The sequence below is a fragment of the Athene noctua genome, chromosome 3 (genome assembly GCF_965140245.1).
Source record: "Athene noctua chromosome 3, bAthNoc1.hap1.1, whole genome shotgun sequence".
Lineage (NCBI taxonomy): Eukaryota > Metazoa > Chordata > Aves > Strigiformes > Strigidae > Athene > Athene noctua.
This window is the reverse complement of record NC_134039.1, coordinates 16122516-16142301: the sequence shown is the minus strand read 5'-3', so window position 1 is coordinate 16142301 and position 19786 is coordinate 16122516. Positions and strand designations below refer to the sequence as shown.

At 44.3% G+C, this 19786-nt stretch overlaps 1 protein-coding gene across 5 annotated transcripts in view; it reads right to left on the bottom strand.

The window, feature by feature from the left end:
* The window catches only part of DENND5B (DENN domain containing 5B), a 119807-nt gene extending 101679 nt beyond the window's left edge, over positions 1 to 18128 (bottom strand). For all 5 annotated transcript variants that reach the window (XM_074902071.1, XM_074902072.1, XM_074902070.1 and 2 more), the window contains exon 1: positions 17974 to 18128. In XM_074902071.1, the coding sequence (XP_074758172.1) occupies positions 17974 to 18085 (112 nt within the window). In that variant the 5' untranslated portion in view covers positions 18086 to 18128. The remainder of the gene's footprint in view (positions 1 to 17973) is intronic.
* Positions 18129 to 19786: the final 1658 nt, after the last annotated feature.

Sequence of the window (19786 nt, the reverse complement as noted above, 5' to 3'; positions counted from 1 at the left end):
TCCATGCTGGCTGTGGCAAGCAATACATTTTTGTGTGTTGGACACATGCCCAAATGTCCCAAACTGACTCAGAAGAAGGAAATGACCCACCATCACCTCTAGGTCAAAAAGGCATTTCAGTGCTGACTCTCTAGTTCACACAGCATTTGCTCAGCATTTTGCATCACCTCTCTGCAGCTTTGAATGCTGCTGACTAGCAAAGGCAGGGGTTGAAACTGCTATGCCAGGGCTTGTTCCGGCTTGGCAAATTCAATTCAGTACATCTCTGATAGAGCCAAAGCTTCTTTGGCTAAACCAACTAAATCAACTGCTCTTTCTGCAAATGACGTTTACATAATTTTTGTCCTCACTCTTAAGTATTTTATCCTCTGCTCTCCCCCATTTTTTCTTTTTTAAGGTGTAGATCATACAAAGGCCACACAAAACAAGAAGATACAGAGAATTGTATGGCTACCACTGCAGTAAGTTCAACAGCTCCCAAGAAGCAGTATATACACATTATCAAAAGCTTGAAGACCACAAATGGACCATAAAGATCATGTTGGTTTCTTAAACTCAACCCTCATTTTAAATACAGTGATAACACAACTACCTAGAAGTACTTGATGCATCATAGACTACTGCATCCCATTATGAAAATTTTTCTTAAAAAAAAATCTTTCAATTTTACTCTGCTCCTCTTAAGGTAATGAAGCCACTTCTGTAAAGCTTGTGTCACCCTGTATTTTAGTGGAAGAGAGACAAAAGATTCTCAGCTTTGGTAATTGAAAGTTAACTGTATGGAAATGTTTGGCTGCTTTGATCATATTTCCAAGGGTCCCATATAGGTGTTAGGACTCAATACCATGGCACTGTTGCTCCTAAAAGGAGACACCAAGTTTTTCTGCTGCTTGAAAGAAGTTAGAGGAAGCTGGATGGGCTCACTCCCAGGGCACATACTTGATGGCTGAACCACCACATGTCTCCAAAGAAAATCACCAGCATCAACTATCCTGAGATGGCTAGACTACATGGCAGGACCTGACAAGTCCTTCCTTGGCAAAATATTTAAACTCCACAAAATGACCAGGTAGAGCACCTAGGAGCCTGCATTGGTAGAAGCAGCCGTGATCAGACTGCCTACTGTGTAATAGCTCTGGTCTTTACATAAGAGCTGGGTATACCCTCATTTAGGTTAAGCCTATGGACCAGGACTGCCACTTCTCTGGGCCTCAGGTATTTATCTGGAGTGTTTTCCAGTCTTGTTGCACTACCCTCTGCACCCTGAAGACCTCAGCTCCTCAGAAGTGAGACAGGGACTTCTGCAAGCAGAGATGCTCCACACCAGCTGTAGAACAACCTCTGACAAAAAACTTCCCGACATATTTGAGGATGGGATCTCCAAGGAATATAGACTCTGTTCTTCACCTCTTAAGATGAAGCCTGAAGAGTACCACACCCTTGAGGACTAAATATGAAGGCTGGGAAGAGGTGGAAGAATTGACCTAGGCAAAACCACACCACTGGTGTGGTTTCCCCAGGTAGTCAGGGGCTGCTCTGCAGGAGCCATTAACAGACTCCAGAGGCAAATGTGGCAGAGGGGTAGGCTATCACCTCCTGCGGCAGAAAGCTTGGTACAGGACTATGCCACCATGTCAAAGGCAGTCATTTTATTTATTTAATTGCCTCAGAAAAACCTTCCTCTCTTCACAGCTGCCTGCATGGAAGGGAAGCTCTCCTTGTTCAAGCCATGCTGGCTCAGGTGCAGAGCTGCGAGGAAAGCCAGGACAGGGAATCGGAGCTAGTTGAGCTGCTCACCAGCTGATGGCTGTGGTTCCATCCACCTCGTGGCAGGCAGGGCAGGGCAGGCAAGCCAGCAGCCCCCTCTCCCACACCAGCCCCCATCACCACACTGCTCACCAGGGCTGGAAGCAAGTTGTGAGAATGGCCAGAAATGTGGCATTCCGGCAATGAGAGCACAAGTCCCCACACAACTGGCCAGCTTTCTGCTAGTGGTTGGCAACAGGCAGAAACAAAGAGAAAGTGTCAGTGGCAAACACTGGTTTGCAGGAGGGTGCTGAGATTCCTGGGATGGCTACACATGCAGGCCTTCCTGGCACAGTACACAGCTGCAGTGTTTGGGGGTGAGTGGAAGGTGCCAGTTTCTTGTGGCTGCCGCCACAGTCTTAATGTGCTGTTCAGCAGCAACATATTAACTCACTTGCCACGAGGGGAGGACTGCATTTCCAGCCAATATTCAGCAATGCACGTGTGTACCTGCATGGCTACAACAGCCACACAGTCACTTCTCTTAATAAAAAAGAAAAATGCACTGTAAAGAGTGTTAGGAAGGACTGGATCAACCCCCCACATACTGCATCGGAAAAGCAAGCCGCTAAATAAATAGGCAGGACAGGATTGTGAGCCAGGACCTGTTTATCAGTGCTGGCAGTCCTGTTCGTTTTCAGCTGGAAAGAAGAAAACTGCAGAGGCTTTACTCATTATTTTTGCTAAGTCCTGCAGCAGGATGTTTTCCTACCCTCCAGTCCTGGATTGCACAGTTCTGTGTTACCTCCAGTAGTTATACATAGAAACAATCCACGGTTAATACATGGCACATAAATAGATAGTACTTGTCAGCATGTCTAAGCCCTACAGGTTGGTTGGCCATTTTATTTAAGAGACTCTGCAGTGGAATCACTGCAGCAAAGCTGGACCTTCCAGTCTGATTATAGGAGCAGAGTATGATCAACTGATTTTCTGTTGCTTTTAAAAAAGTACAAGACCAAACACTTCAGCACAAATGAAAAAACATCTGAAGGCTGAACATTATTTCTTCTCCAATCTGTGCCTTATATGCCTATGTATCAGAATAAATGCAAATAACGTGAATGCAGCCAGACACTGCATTTCAGAGAGCTTGGGTGGGGGCTGGAGAGAAGAATAGAACACACTTGGGGGATGAGCACATACATTCTAAAATACAAGTATTTTAGAAGACATCAACCCATCACTGATGATATTTGGATGTCCAGCTTGCCTGGAGGAGGGCCAAAGGGGAGTCCTGCTGTTAATAAACTGTGCTTAGTTTTGAAATTAAAAGCTCAAATACAAAGGCTCAGCAGTTCTCAAGAAAAAAAAAAAACAAAACAAAACTTTTTCAGCATGCAAGCTGCATCCCTTCTCCACAGAAACTTGCTTTTAGAAACAGATGGCAGCCTGCAAGACCTACAAATCCTTTGTCTGGAGTAGCAAACTAGGCCCTATTGCCCATCAAAGTCAACCGTCACATTGTGAAGCACTGACCCTAACAAATCCATTATGTTTCTTTCTACCACAATGCTAAACCAGACAAAATGAGTCAAGCTTAATAGGAAAGGGTGAGGGATTTTAAATCCCTTTCCCCTCATCCCCACAAAAATAATGACAAGGGGGAGAGTCTGTGTTGACCCTTCACTTAGGAGCCCTGCCAAACCCTGCCATTAGGGCTGCCCGTTTGGGCCAGGCTGCCCAAAGGAGGATAGATTTGGGTTTGAAGCATTTATGTGCTGTGCAATGACTTTGAAGTCAGCACACTATGTCAGTCAAACTACCCACACAGTCAAGAGCAAATATCCCGAGCAGGAAAGAAAGGCCCTTATGCTAGCTGTATAATTAGGTCTGATGTGCTTTGTAGTTTCTCAGCCCTCCCTTCCCAGCTCTGCCAAAGTGCTATGCAGATACACAGCACAGAGAAGGGGAAAGCTCTTCACAGGTAGCTGCAGGGAAGAGAATATAATGGGTTTTCTCCTGTGTCTGCTGAACCCAGGCAATGGAAAGAGAAATGTGAATAAATAAGAGCTCATATCAAAGAGCTGCTGCCCTCAGTCAAGGAAGGAAACAACAGAGAAGCCTGCTATGTAGGTGACGGATGGGGTGATGGTGTGGAAAGGGTCGAAAAGCCTTTTCCCTGCTATGGGTATTTGGTGCATCTTGACACACAAAAGGAAACACCCATCACTGGTACTGTCAGCAGACACCTCCCAGCAAGGAATACTATTGTCAAAGAAAATCTATCTCAATAACAGTGGTCCAGTTTATGAATGACCCAATTGCTTTCATCTTGAATATTTAAAAATGAGATACAACAAAAAAGTCAACATCCTCAGAGCAACAGATTGGTTGGATTCTTCACACTCTCACAGAAATTGCATCCCATCCCCCTTTACTGGTTTTCTCTGGCATAAAACAATCTCTCAAGGACATGGCAACGACACTGAAATTCAAAGCGTTGAGATCAAACACATGAAGCTGATGCTCATTACGGCTAAATCATGTCACCTATCTGAAGGCTCAAGCTTATTATTTAAGACAATACAATAGTCATTAATCACAGCCATTGTGTATAGCTTGAAAGGCGTCTAGAAAGCTAAAGAATACAATGGAGATTTATTATACTACAGTGCCAGATTTAATTACATGGTCTTCCCCTCAGTATCTCGCCACTTGTAGTTCACCACCTGTTTGCACCAGAGGACCTGAAATAAATACACGCTGGCCCTTGAGGCTAGGCATGCAAGAGAGGGCTTGTGCTGAGCTTTTGCTATGACTGTTGTAGCAGAAGACCAGTGGGTAAAGAGAATTGACCATTTTGGGGGCATCTGTCAGGCAAAACACTTGTGCAGAACAATTGGTTTTCTTCTGAAGTTTTAAAATTCCAGTTCATTTTCACATATATTTATGTGCAGAAAAAGTACACATTGAGCCCATGTGCAAGGAGAAACAACTTGCGGTCTTCCTAAAGCTGCAGCATGAAGATTCATGCCCTTACCAACACAACAATGTATTTAAGCAGTAGTCTGTCTGCTGGAAGCCTTCTGAGTTTGCATTTTCTTCTATAAATATTTAACGTAGAAGAACTGTTCATGTTACCCACTTTGCCCGAAGTGTTTTGACAGCCATGCTCACCACATGACAATGATGCTCTATTTAACACTGCAGCTGCAGACAGGAGGATTTGGTTTCAGTTTTATACAATATTGTGAAACTGATGACCTCCCACAAAATAAACCAGATAATACATTTTAAAGGAGTAGAATTTAAATACATTAGCAAGACAATCATGAGTAAGCCACTGCAAGAAAGGAAAACAGAAATTTAAGTCCTGAATGCACGAGTTTGCTTAAATTTAGCTGCAATCCTTTTTTATTAAGCATATTCAGAAAGTGACAGTCAACCCTGCAAAAGCTAAGTAGCCTCTTAAAATGGTTTCTCTTAAGGCTAGAATAATTTCCAGACTTTCTGGACCACAAATTATCATCAGCCCTCAAGAGACCTCTACACGCTTTTACCAACCAGTTAATTGAATCTGCTCAAAAGAAGATGGCTCAATGGACCACTTGCCTGGCCCTGAGGGAGGTTTGGCCTCAACCTCTCTCTAATGTACTAAGACTCAACAAAGTCTAGCAGTGACTAACCAAGAGTCAGTCTTTCACATCTGAAGATCACATTTTTTTTAGATAGAGAAAGTTCAGGAAACAAAAAGACCTAAATAATCCAGCTGGTCAAACCCATACAAAACAGCTCTGCTGCTGTTAGTGACAAGGAGAGGCATTTTAAAATGCTTACGTTAATGTGGAATCATTTAAGCACTGTTTGGAAAAAACATGTAAAGAAAGAGAAACTGAGTCAGCAACATTTATCCTTTCTGATTTCCCTCCCTGGCCCCCGAGTAGAGTCTTGGTTACCCAGGAGGTCATTAATGCACTCATCTATTACAAGCTTGCTGGAAGCATGGAGTGATGCCACTTTGGTATGAGCAGATTAATCAAGCGTGGATTGCCAGCCTCCCACTGCACTGCAAGGCAATGCCATCACCTTCTAGGCCATTTCAGTGGTCAGATTCATCTGCATATTGCCATTTACTTCCAAGATAACTCATAAACGCAGAGCAATTAACCATCCTTTTCAGTGCCTTTCACTGGAGTTACTCAAAATTTAATGCATGACTCCTTATGCATCATTAGCACTTTAATACATCAGAATACTGTTTTGGTTCTTAATATTATCAGAAAAGTCAGAAGAGCTTTTTAAAACAATAACACATGAGGATGAGCTGGTTTGTTTTCAAATGTGAGAAGGGGGAAGATTAAGAAGGAAGAAGAGAGAACCTCCTTGCCCAGCACATTCTACTGTTGTATCTCCCATTCCGTGCATTGGGGGAAGATGAGGGGAATGATGAATGGACAACAAAAAGTGCTTTGCTATAGACACATCTCTTGGATGCAATAGCACCACCACTGCCAAGCTCCTACATCCTTTCATGGAGCCTGAGGAGGGACTTGGACCCAGCAAACAACCATCCTTACATTGCTATTTATTGCCAAAAGTAGTTTTGGTCCCACTGCCTGTTATCACACTGTAGGAGCTGTAGCAGAATTGCTCCCCTAACAAATACTCTCCTTTTGAGACTGAGAAGGAAAGACTAACATAGGTGGCATTAACACAGCTGTATGGTTTCACAGGTATGGATGAAGAGCACTGGGAGTAATGCCACAGGACACCAGGGCAGAAATCATGATCCTCTCATCTGTAGCTCCTTTTGCTCACACCAGCCTGTTAGCTCTGATCTTCCCTCCTTCCCCGACCCACAGATGGGCAGGAGGCAAAGCACGCTCTGCTGCAATCCCAGCTACGCGGCTGCCAATTAGCCTGCCAGGATACCCATGTGGAGGGGCCTCTCTTGCTTTATAAAGTGCTGTTTCTTTTCCCACAGCCTTTGTATTATTGGAAGGTTAATTAGGAACTCTGCTATAGCTGCAGGGACTTCACCCCAAAAAATCCCATATCTTTTCAATTTCACCTCTGAAAAAATTAAATTGACCTATGGGCTCTGAAGTTGGTACATAAGGATACAGGTTGGTTTTGGGTTTGGGTTTTTTTGGACTTCTTTTTTTAAAAAGGAAACAGGTCTAGTGTGATCACATTATCAATCACACAAGCTGAGTTTTGAGTGTGATAACACTACATTACGAATAACACAGATGGTCTTCTGCTTAGCATCATCTTCCCCTTTGCAGTGCACCACGAGCAATGCTGGGACAGTCAGAAGTCATTGCCACAAAGTGCTGACAAAATATTAACCAATAACTGAAACCTAAGATAGATTTTGAATTGCAAATAGTTTTCAGATCTTCACTATCAGATATGATATATCTTGGACACTTCACTGTGATAGTTGCTCTGAGCAATTCATTCTCAGCTCTGGGACAGACTTAAATCTCTGCCTTCTCTCCCCAACTCCTGAACAAATGCCTCTTCCAGCACTAGCACAGACCTGCAGGCAAGGAGTAGGAATATATCCAGGCCCCAAGACAAGATGTTTTCTCATTCTTATTCCTGCCGAAAGCACAAGAGCTGAACAAGAGCTGAACTAATCGGGGCCCCGAGCCCCAGGGTCACAGCCAGGGCACCCGCGCCAGGGACCTCAGCTCTTTCTCACCTGCTGTCAGGGACAAAGCAAGGCTGAAGGGTTCAAGCTCATTAAAGCAGAGTTTTCATGGGAAGTTCAGTCCACATTAAGCTGGAAGGGGGGTGTGTTTTTTAACAGTGTGTTAGACTGAGCAGTTTTCAACAGGGCTCTTTCTTTGCCCTTCCAACTCACCACCCTGTGGGCAGCTCCAAGAAGAAAGAAAACAGACACGAGCATAGAAACAACAGTAAGTTATTAACCAGAACTGCTATTCTGAAAGTTAACATCTCCTATCACCGTTCCCCTTTTGCTAAGTATGACAGCAGGCCACAGCTATAGCTGCCTCACCCTATGCAGATGTTCATATTTATACAGGAAAAAATGATTACTTAATAGCATTCCTTACACCGTGATTCTTTAGCTCTTAGTCATGCCTCAGTTTGAGATAGAAACACTAGACTACACATCCCTGCTTGAATTAAGAGACTCAAACAACATCTGCTATCGCACTAAAGCCAGAAAGAGTCAACATATTTGCAACTGCTAGTAAGACAAACCTATCTTGAATAGCATCATCTTGGGACACCTAACTCATCTGTGCTGAATAGCTGCTATCCTGATTTCCAGAGATAAATATTCTCCCTTAATAGATTCATAACAACAGTCATTAGAGACAAAGGGCAACAACCTGAAAAGGGGTGCATTAGAGACACCATAGTACCATTCTTCCTGGCCTTGACATTCTTGAAGGTTTACAAGGCAAAACATACAGCAGAACCCACCCTTCAAAGCTCTGTGTCAGAGCATACACCCACCCTCAGTCATTTTACAATGCACCTAGTAGTTTTTAAGCATTATGAGTTATGGCCAGCCGTTTCATCTTCATATGATTACACAAAATTTTAGGGGTTTGAATGTTTTTGGTGTTTTCTTGGGTTTGGTTGGATATTTTTTTTTTTTTATCTTTTAAATAAAATGTGAGAATACTGCCCCAAATACTCTGTGCTATGTATTTTCAAATTGTTATATGGGAATAATTAAACAAAGTGAGAAAGCACATCATCTATATTACAAAAAGTCCCATTCTAGAAACTGCAACAGCCTTTCAACTCTCCCACACCAGCCTGCATCACAGCTGAAAGTTTATGTTAACAGAGCTGATGTTTTGTTTTTAAGCAAAAAATTGTTCTTAATTTTAAATTCATGTCAGAGTATTGCACAGCATAAAACAAACAAGCATACCAAGTGGGAATACTGATGGAAAAATAGTATTGTGTGAATAACTAACTAATCAGCAAATCCTCCCCTCCCTCAACAATGAAAAGCCAAATATTTACTCATTGTATATTGCATTCTTTGGTCAAATACTTCATAGTCTGAATTTAAGAAAATAAATCTCAACTCTCCTTCCCAAGCATCTCATGGGAGACCAGAGGACCCAGCAGAAGGTATTCACACCATCTGACTGGATTAATCTCAGCAGCAACCTGGAAAAAACAAACAGGAGAGGTGGGGGTCTTAAATCAGGGATTTGGACCCTCCAGACAGTCTCCAGGTCATCAAGAACCTGGACTCCAGAACACATCAGATATGTAAAGTCAGCATAAGCAATACCTATGTGGACCGTGACAGCAGGATCCAGCTGCATCCCAAATGTCCGTCTGTCTGAAGCAGCCTGCTTGGCCCATTTGATCGATATTTCATTGAGAAATTACCAGTTAAGTGAGCGCTTGGTTTCATCATTTCATTACAAAGAGCTCAGCCCTCTTGTCTTTCAGTCACAAGAGACTCAAAGCACCTCTTACACCTGGGCAGCCCCATGTAAGGAGCATCCATGGTGACACTTGCTTTTTCCTTGTAACTATAGTTACTGCTAACACAGGTGACACTGCATTACATTGCATTCCACCACATGCCAATTAGCCTGTCTGTGAAAATAGCTATGCATGGAAATGAACATAGGTTTATATAGATGCTAAGGAGAAAATGCAAATTTATACAAATTATTTCAGACATCCATGAAAAGCAGCAGCCACTACACACCCATGACAGTTGAGCTTTACTTTTTTTTAATCCTGTTATTCACAGAATGGTGTTTCAGATTAAGTCCCCTTACCCTTCCACATGTTAGTCTTTAACATGACAAGAAAATACCAAGAAGGGGGTGGACAGAGGATTCTTCTAGCTTTCATGCTGCACAACCTACCACTCACACAGCTTCAAAGCACAATTTGACTCCATTTGATATAAAGCTTGGGTTTTTGTTTGGTTTGGGTTTGTTTTTTGGGTTTTGTTTGTTTTTTTAAATGCTACTAGGTCCCGGCGTTATTACTGCAATTTGGTGAATTAATGTGACTGTAAAGCAAAGCCAAGTTCATGCTCGGGGGGGTGGGGGGGGGCAGGGAGAGCTCACTCTCCAAGACTGACATATTTACACATCGCCTCTGAATGCAAACCAAGAACTGCTGATATTTTTGTATAAAATTCTGAAGGCTGTTCTCCAATGAGATAACAAGTTTTCTTTACAGATCCACCAAAACCAGACTGTTCCCTCAATATTATATTCTACTGAGAGTTAATTTCTATACTACACTTGAAGCAGGTCATTGAGATCTAAGTCCTTCAAACCAGCTCTACACAGATTATATATTAGCATGGGAATACTCTTTCCATTTCACTCTTTAAGCATCTGTTTGGATGTTCTGATATTTTTTTCCTGGACTGGGTTGGTAGGTGGAGGAGGGAGGAGGAAACAAAACCTCACACGTTGAGGGAGCATGGCTTCGCATTTCCAGCCAGGCATCTTCATCAAACCTAGGACACCCTAATGAGAACACTCTCAGCCAAGATACAATGATCAGATAGCTGAATAAAACTATCTTTGACTCCAAGCAAGGAGCACAAATTGAGTTGTTTATATTTTCGTAATGGTAATGCAACAGAAGCTTCTTCCAGCTATGCCAGTATCTGAAATTTCAGCAGTCTGTCACACATTAGTTATGTCCCCAGTATGTGTCTATTATTGTGATGACCCATCACCATTTCTCCCCTAAATACTTTTGAGAATATCAATATGGCTAATGTGACCAAAATACCGCAGTGAAGGTCTACTGTTTCCTGACCAAGTTTGTTTTTTCTCAAATGTAACTTTTCCTACTATACTATATTTTTTTGCTATTTTCTGGTCAAGAGGTAGATAATGAAAAAAAAAACAAAAAACAAGTAGGTTATTTTAACTCATAAGCTTTATGAAGGTTCACATATTTTGACTGCTACAGTTCCTCTGAATATGCACAAGAGATGGCTGTACAAGCTACTTGTAATCTCTTTCGCACATATATTAAGTGGTCCTACATGATCTCAAATAGCACCAGCCAAACGCCAGAGCATTAGCTGGATCAAAGTGCACATGATGGGTTTTTTTCCCTTCATTCACATTTCTTGTTGACTCCAAGCCTCATTGCAACAGATCAGTAACTGCAGCGAGGAGCAGTGTGCCAGCCACGTATCCAGTGTCAGCCCGCTCAGAGGCTTTGTGGGCTGTATGTTTGCCAGCACCTTTTAGGGACGAGCTGGCATTGAGGACAACTTGATTAGTCCATGACAAGCACGTGAAAGAAGGCAGGCGAGAAAGCCCTGACACCCTTGTCCTGCTGGCTTGCATGCATCTCAGCCCCTCCTAAAGCAGCTGATTTTGCAGGTATTCCTACAGTGAGCTCCACACTGGCATGGGAGAGCCGTGGGCAGGGTGTCAGGGTGCTGGCACAGCTCCTGCAGCACTGGGAAATTGCTCTGGCGAGGACAGAAAGGCTTCACAAGCAAACAGCTGAACTGAGAAATCAATACTACAGTCACACACAGCCTTGAGCAATTCTGACATATGTATGGTTTCTGCTCTCCCATTTTCAGATGGGCAGGTATCACCATCCCCAAGATGCCGGTATCCTCTAGCCCAGCGAGGACTGCCACCGAGGTAGACACTGACATGGGAGCCTCTCCTCTAGCAACAGGGACCTTCACCTTCAACACAGGCTCAAAAACACCATCTCTCCTCATGCTCCCTACTGACACCCAGCCACTATGAAGCCTGATCTGGCACTGCCACGCTCTTCAGGATGTGCGTGTTTGCCTTTCAGAGCTCTTCACCTGAGGCAGGTGGCTGCAGTCCTGGGGACCCTGGGTCTCCCCAGTCGCCACAGCACTAAGCCGCCAGGATGGAGCCAGTGGTGACTTCAAGCTGATGCGCAGGAACAAGATTAGGGCTGGATTTAGGTCGTTCTTATAAAGGACAGCAGCTCAGCCATCCTGCCTGCCAGCACTTTGATTACTACTGTGGTTTATACTATGTGAAGGAAAAATGATATCTACTGTAATATTAACAGACCATTTACTAGGATTTTCGCTGAAAAAAGCCCATCATGTAGAAGTCGCACCTTCTCTGTGCTATCACAACAGCTGCTGGCAGTGAAACAGCCTCCAAGAATGAAAGAGGGTTTAGTCTTTCTAAGTGGAAATTAAACCAGAAGCTTATCTGACAAAAAAAGTACAAGAAATTCTCTTTGGTTTAGCATTAGTGGGTCAGTGCTATTGATAGGAATAATGATGTTTTTCCAACCCAGTCGATACCTTATTTTCAAAGGAATACCATATAAAAAACTTAGATGAAGGCAAATGTATAACAGAATAGTCACACAAGGATTGGGGGAGCAATTAAATCCAGTGTCTCTCTGGCATATATAAAGACAGAGAATGAAAGCACTATTACTAAAGCATAATAATACGTCACAGCCATTAGCAATTCCACAAATGGTCTGTTATCCAAGTAAGCAAGAGAGTTACTCCTTATTAAAGGTTATTGTAACTGGAGATGATACTTGTCAATAATATTGACAGTTCTTTATAAAAAGCACTGCTTCCTTTGGCTGCAGAAATCCTCCTACAGGAGCTAAATCTTTTATGTATAATTCAGACATCTGCTGTAAAAAAGAAAATGATCTGTGTGGTATTACAATAGAATTTTGTTTCTCCCCAGTACCAAAAAAACCCATCCCACATTTAAGACTAAACCATTACAGCAACTATCCATGCCAACACCTTTAAAGATGTAGAAAAGAGCAGAAACATTATTTCTATTTCAGCATTGAGTCGATGTTGCAAGGAAGCAGGGATTATCTCTATTCTCCTTTTAATAGCAAGTTAACAAAGTTGTACAGCAGAAGCCATCTTGTCCTCTACCTGTACCACTCTCGTCCACATCTAGGTTACTTAATCTGGACAATCCATCCAAAAAAGCTCTGTGCAATTCTGGATTTTACTTAAAAATGAAAAGCAAAGCTCCTGTAGCCCACTTTTCATTTGTGGCAACTGAGTAAGTCATAAACAGGAACTGCAACTGTTTAGATATTCCTTGGTCAAGGGAAATTTCTCAGTCTATTTCCAGCAAACTAGGAAAAAACCCAATGACTTATTTTCTGAAAAGCCATGTACAGGAGAAGGTGTATCGCTGTAATAACACCACCAAACTTTGTGGCACTGCAGGGTGACTTGGCACAAAGGACTCGCAATGGAGAATTGTGCGGGCTGCAGCAAGACTCTGCAAGGCATGAGCGCGCAGGTGCCAAGCACACACAGGGACGAAAAAGTCTTTTAGCTTTCTAAAAATAAAAGCCTAGTAGATAAGAAGCACAGTTAGCCAGACTGCAATGTGCCCTGTTTGGCTTTCAACTTTATGAACTGAAATAACATTTCATTGGGGGGAAATCAATTACCAATATCTGGATATTTGTAAGGAAACAGCACAAGGTCGAAGTAGTGTTTATTTTCCCCAAGACATTCAACATTTCCAATGAGCATGACCAGTAAGTACTCTCAGCTTTGCCGGTCATAAATAAAAATAATAATAATAATAAATATCGATCTTAAAAGTAGAATAATGAAGCGCTCTACAGCTTTAAAGTACACGTTGAACCAGGACAACAAGATACTGAATGTGTATGCAGTGGCTGAAACTAGGCAGTGCAAAATACATTGTTCAACAAGATACAGAATGTGTCCTCACTGTAAGCATAGTCTTGAAGTAATATTTTATGGTTTACGTGTGGAAAAAAACTACAAAACTTTTCATTTCACACAGTAAGAGGGTGACAACAACTCCACCAATATTCACGTTCTGAGATGCAGAAGGCACCATCCGACAAGGTCCTTCAGACCCCAGTTGCCGTGCCAGCCTACCACATCTTCTCTTCCATCAAACCACTCCGGCAACAGCATCCTCAATGGAGTATAGACCAGTCCTTCCACTCGGAAACAAAACACCCATCCCTAATTTTCTCTCTACTTTCCTCCAGAGCACTAAATTACTTCCCCAATAAAAGATATTTTTCATTTTCTTTTTAATTGAGTCATATGTATTCTGGATTTTTCCAAATTGCAGTCTGCGACACCCTGGTAACAAGTTACTACAAAGTTTAATATGGTCTCAAAGCAAAATGCAAAAGCCACTACAGAGAGAAAAGTCTTGTGCCTTGCACAAATACTTATAAACTTCATATAGTATGACAAAATATGTAATAGAAACAATTTAATGAACAATTAGGTCTGTTTGTTTGAGGCAATGTTAAATATTTACTATAAGGAGTTTGTTTAAGCACATACAATTCCAAGGCTGATAGTGACTAAATGGCGTTACCTGAAAGAAGTAGGCATGAAGATGAAAGTGAACTGAAATATATTTTCCATCAGCCCTGAACATGAGAGAAAAGCTCCCTTCATCCTGTTTTAGTGGAGTTTAAAAGGGCACAGAAACCAATACTGAAATTGCCTTACTTTTCAATATATTTCACATCAAATATCCCACTTTTCTGACCTCTCCAGCTATTTAGTTTCCTTTCCTCCCTCAAGTCTCTAGAAAGATATTTTTTTCTTCTATCCTTGACCGAGAGCTTTGTGATAGTGCCATAAGTGTTTTGACAGCGTTATAATCCACATGCTACTTTACTGTGTGCCTTGATATGCTATCAAGTTGAGCAATAGGTAAACAGCTTTTTGCTTTTCAAAAATTCACTTAAAAACCCAAAAATAATCTATTTGAAAAGCCAGCAGTGGAGCAATTTCCTATTTAAAAACAACAACAACAACAACAACAACAAAAAACCAACAACAAAAAACCCCCCAGGAAAATCTGTACCAGAAATAGCATATATGCAAAAGAAAAAAAAAAATCTAAGCAAAATGAACTATTTGCATGGTGGAAAATTCTTATGTACCAAATTTATTTTAAGCTCTGAGCATCCACAGGAACAAGAATTATAAAGCAAGTCACTTTTCCCTAAAAGCATGTCAAGACCTTATATAACTTTTAAAACCTTGATTTTATTTCATTTTGTGAACAGACTTAACCTACACTAAGAATTAAAAAGTTAGTTCTTCACCCTGCCTCCAAGAGCATCACTGAAACATTTCACTTCATGCCTGATACAGCAGATGAGGTTTTTTTGGTGTGGTTTGTTTTTTGTTTGTGGGGTTTTGTTTTTACTGCAGAGCGTTTGCATGCAAAGAGATTTAGGGCTTAAGCCATCAGGCAAGGAAAGCCTTCACGTGGGGGTGGGTCCCGGGCTGTTCCCAGAGAAGAGAGGGTGCGGGTCAGGCAGCTCCAGATGACGCCAGAGCTGACTCACTGGCAGCTCCTTAACACCCCACGTACCCCGGTGAGGAGGCATCTGTGCCTCAGCTATCACCAGTGCGCCCATCTGGAAGCTGAAAATCCCTAGAGGATTTTGTAAATTCTCCTCCTCTGTTCACAGGAGAGGCCCCGAGGCCTCCAGGGTGGCAGAAGGGCTCCTCTCGTGCTCCTCTGCTCAGCCCTCACAGAGCTCCATCCCCTCAGACCCAGCTTGAGCAAGGCACTTTGTGTACCCTAGCTGCGAAGAGATTCAGGTTTGGAGATAAGCAGGTTCCTGATTCATTTTTTTTGAGAAATTGGGGATGATCTGTGCAGCGGCATAAGTCACAGCAACTTTTCACTGGCACTGTGACTTACCTCAACAAGCTCCTTAAGCACAAGGATAGCAAGATGGAAAGCTATCACAGCTACATAATTTGTACTGAAAGCACAGGATCTTTCTACAATATGTTGTAAGAGCATTTTTAGAAATAGCCTTAATTTGTGGGTTTCCTGTGATATAATAGACTCTCTGTTCCCTCAAGCATCTTTCTCCCCACCTATTCTGGTAATGAATTCAATCCTAGTAGTTTGGTTTCCGAAACCTGTAACACAGATTTCTAGATGGGATCTCACCACTGCCTGCCTACAGTGGCATTAATACCCTCCAAGCTTTAGCAGAAATGTTCTCAGCCACATCTAAAACCAGAGTTAATTTTTCCACTGCTGCATTATATTTGTGGCTCACAGCACTCCCTGTTCCTCCCTAACATTTCCAACTGCTAAGCTCGCAGCTGATAGCAGAAAGCTCTTGTCACGAGTCCCTAAAAATATAACATTGCTCAGCGGCAGTATTAAGTCCCATCATATTTCTGTTACTCCACTTCTTCCTCTATCATATTCCAACCCTCCCAGCTATCAAGAATGCCTCCCAAATTGGTATTACCAAAACTTTTTGTATGCTCACAGCATACTGGTGGACCTTGCCTAGTTTAAACCAGCTACAAAGATATTTACACTTGTTATTTCCTATTGGGTGGAAGATAAAAAAAAGAAGCCTCACTTGCTTTAAAAGCAACTACCTGTGGTAATTTCTCTTTGAAATTATTCATGGTTACATTATGTTTTATAAATGGGCATATCCCACATCTGCCAAAATATCTTTCTTTCACTGAAAAATGAAAGAGACTTCCTTTAGCTTTGAAATCTGGTTAGTGCTGCTGGAGCAGCTCAGCTAAACCTACTGAGTGACCATAAAAGATGAGCCCTGTAGCTGAGTCTCTACACTGCATGAACCCACTGTGCTCAGGCTGTCCTTGAGCCATGCTTGCCAAGAACATGCCTGCACATCTCACTGGGAAACAGAGCAGAAATCAGCAAAAGACAAGTTATAAAGTCTGGGTGCTCCTCAGGGAAGGCACAGCCTGCCAGTCAACTCTACTTTAAAAATAGTTTCTTTTCAGATAGAAGAGTTAGAGATGACTCAAAGTTTAAGTAGCTGAAACCCCAATAGGTCATATTATGCAAATCAAACCCTGTACACCATCAGCTGGGAGGTGGGTCACGAGCCAGGAGTTTTCTACTAAAAGCAGCAAAACTGAAAACGTACAATTGCGGTCACTAGTACTGTGAAAAAGCAAACAGAGTTTAAAGCACATCTGGCTAATGCTTCAACTTGGAGATCCCAGGGCTGCCTACAGTGTGTGCTCACTGCGAAGGGAAAAGATTCAGGTACCCCGTGTTAAGATTAAAGCTCCTTGGAACATCAAGTTCCCATCCACGCCTTTTACAGGTGACAAAAATATGAACTTCAACCAGGGTACGTTGATCAGTGACAGAGATCCTCGAGTCTTTCTCTTACACAGGCAGAAGGTGAGGTGCTACCTGACGCAATAGCAGCCGGGACCTCGCCGGGATCCCACCGCCAGGCAGAGGTGCGCACCGTGGCAGCCACAGCTCCTCCAACTTCGGTCCCATGCAGGTCGCCCGCCCGCAGTGCGAACGCGTAGGAACGGTCAAATGTATTCGCTTAAACGCTTCCAAACTCGTAACCCGGTGAAGAAATGTTTCGCTTCCATGCAGTTAAGCCCCGTTATTAAGCTTAGAGTAGATCTAGTTTCATGTGTTAAACTGACTTAAACGGTCCCTTTTATTTCGACACAACTGACATTTAGGAAAGAATACTGCCTTTTCCCGACATCACCAGCTTACATCTCCCCAAAGTCAACATTTTAGAAAATGTGTTAGATCCCATAGTCATAATTTTGTTCTTTGATTCTGTAACATTTTTGGGGGTGGAGAGGAAAGGAAAGATACAGGAAGACTATTTCTGAAGACACGTAAGATGTGAATAAGGCAGCATAATTAAAGATGCGATTCCATTAATTTATTCAGTCCTTCCCAGACCCGCGCCCCCCCACCCCCCACCGCCTTTTCATTGCGAATAGGGAACAAAATGCCTCTGCCCGGACAGAAAGCTCGGTCATTCCGCTCCCTTCGGCTCCGCCGTAACCCCCGGTACCCTCCTCCCGTCACTCGCACCCCCCCGCCGAGGCCGGCCGCCTGCAGCCTTTCCCCTTCCACCGTCAGGGACCGGGGCCGACGGCGGGGCCCGGCCTGCGGGGGAGGGCGCAGCCCGGCGGCCGCCAGACAATCGCCCCTTCGGGGGATGTTCCGCAGCCCCCGGCGGATGCTTCATCCTTCGGCGCTGCTCCCCCCGCGGCGGTTTCTGCTGGCTCGGCGGCTGCCCTCACCCCCCCGCTTCGCCCCCTCCTCGGCGGGGGGAGCAGACATTTTGAAGCAGCGGATCCCCACCGGGCCGCGGCCAGCCGCAGCGGGGTGCGGGTGCGGGCGAGGCCTCCCCACCGCGGCCGGCCCCGCTCACCTGCCAGCTCGTCGGGCTCCAGCCCGCTCTCCGCGTCGATGCCGCACAGCACGAAGTAGTGGGCGAAGCGGCAGGGCGCCGCGCCGGGCCCGGGGGCGCCGCTCCCGCTCATCCCGCCGGCGGCTCCCGGCGGCAGCGCGGCTCTGCGCGGCGGTTCCCGGCGGCGGGGGCGCGCCCGCGGGCCGGTCACGGCGCACCGCCCCCCATCCCCGGCGGGGGCGCGCAGGCGGGCACCGGGCGGCGGCGGCGGCTCCGGCGGGCGGGCAGCGAGCGGCCCCGCTGTCAGCTGAGCGGGGCGGGGGGAGCGGAGCGGGGCGGGCCGGCCCGCCCCCGCGGGGCATTTAAACCCTGCGTGGCCGCAGCCCCGGCCGCGCCTCTCCCCCGCGCCGCCGCGCCGCCTTTTAGCGGGACAGTGCCGGCCCTTACCGGCGTTTTGGGCGTAGGGGACGCAGGAGAGCCCCGGGCCGCTTTGCCACGCGGGGTTTCTCCCCACCATCCTCGGGATATGTGGTTAATGCTCCTTGCCCCCCAGGGTGTGAATAGGGGAAGCTGGCTTTTATTTAAATCGAAAGGGGATGGTGCCATTTCCCACGGGGGATGCTTTCCCCCCGCGCCCCCAGCCGGAACGGGCGCCTGAGCACGGGCCCGCGCCCGGGCTGCGCTTTGCGTTTTCCGCGGAAATCCTACCGAGAAAGAAAATGGCTTTTTCTTCTCCCGATATGAATGTCGAAGCAACAACCACCACCCCCCACCACAGCGAGGATCTGCTGACAGAGAGGGAGGGAGGCTGAGCGATGGCTTTTGTGCGGTCTCCATCCCTGCGCAGTGGCTGAGGTTAATCTACCACCTTACTTCTAGGACGGGAGAACTATTTCCTTGCTACATGCCCTCTGTTCCAAAACACAAAAATCTAAAATGTTGCTTTGTTCCCAGTTTATTTAATATTTACTAACCATTCTGCTGCGTCCAGGAAGAAACCGGTATTATTTTATCCCCGTTGCTAAAACCCCTCCCATTATTATTACCCGATGCCAAAGTACTGGCAGATCCTTTAGGGAGCGGCATCGACTTTTAAAGGGACAGAAATGACTCTCTCGAAGATCTGAGATTTTCTTCTCCACACTGATGAGATCCCTGCTGATGCCAGATAATTCTGCCATCTGTATATTTTAAGGAGGTTATTTGCAGAATTCAGTACGCACTTTCATCCTTCTGTGTTTATCTGTTTACTAGTCTTGGTCCATACAGTCTGTAAGAAGTACAGTCTCATCCTTTGCTTATTGTGGACTCTTGTGACCTCTTTCACTTACCTCTCAGCATCATGAGACACATTTTTTTCTCTTTCTATGTTTTATGTTTGTCCTTATTCAACAAAGCCTTTGATAAAGAAATGCCTGCAAGGAACTTGATATTTCATCCAGCACAGATCATTTTATGGAGGTATGTGGAATAACTGTTCCTTCCTACCACGAGGCAACCGAGATCAGCATCTCTCTCTTCTTCCCTTTGAATTAACAAGTTTTATTCTCTTTTACTTCTCAGCTTTCTGTAGCACTCTACTGAAAGTAGACACGAGCTAAACCAATTTCCTCAATTCCCAATATCCCCAATATGCAAGAAAAAAGCAGATGAGTCCTCTGTCATGATCACGGATTCTGGTGGCTGCAGCACTCTGTATAACAAACTGAGACTTGCTATATCCATGTAGGAATTTGCCAGGAGACCGGATATTTTCTCGACTTTGCACTGAGAGATAGGTTATTTATTTTAGTTTGGTTTGTTTATTAACTTGTATGTATTTGCTTATTCAGCT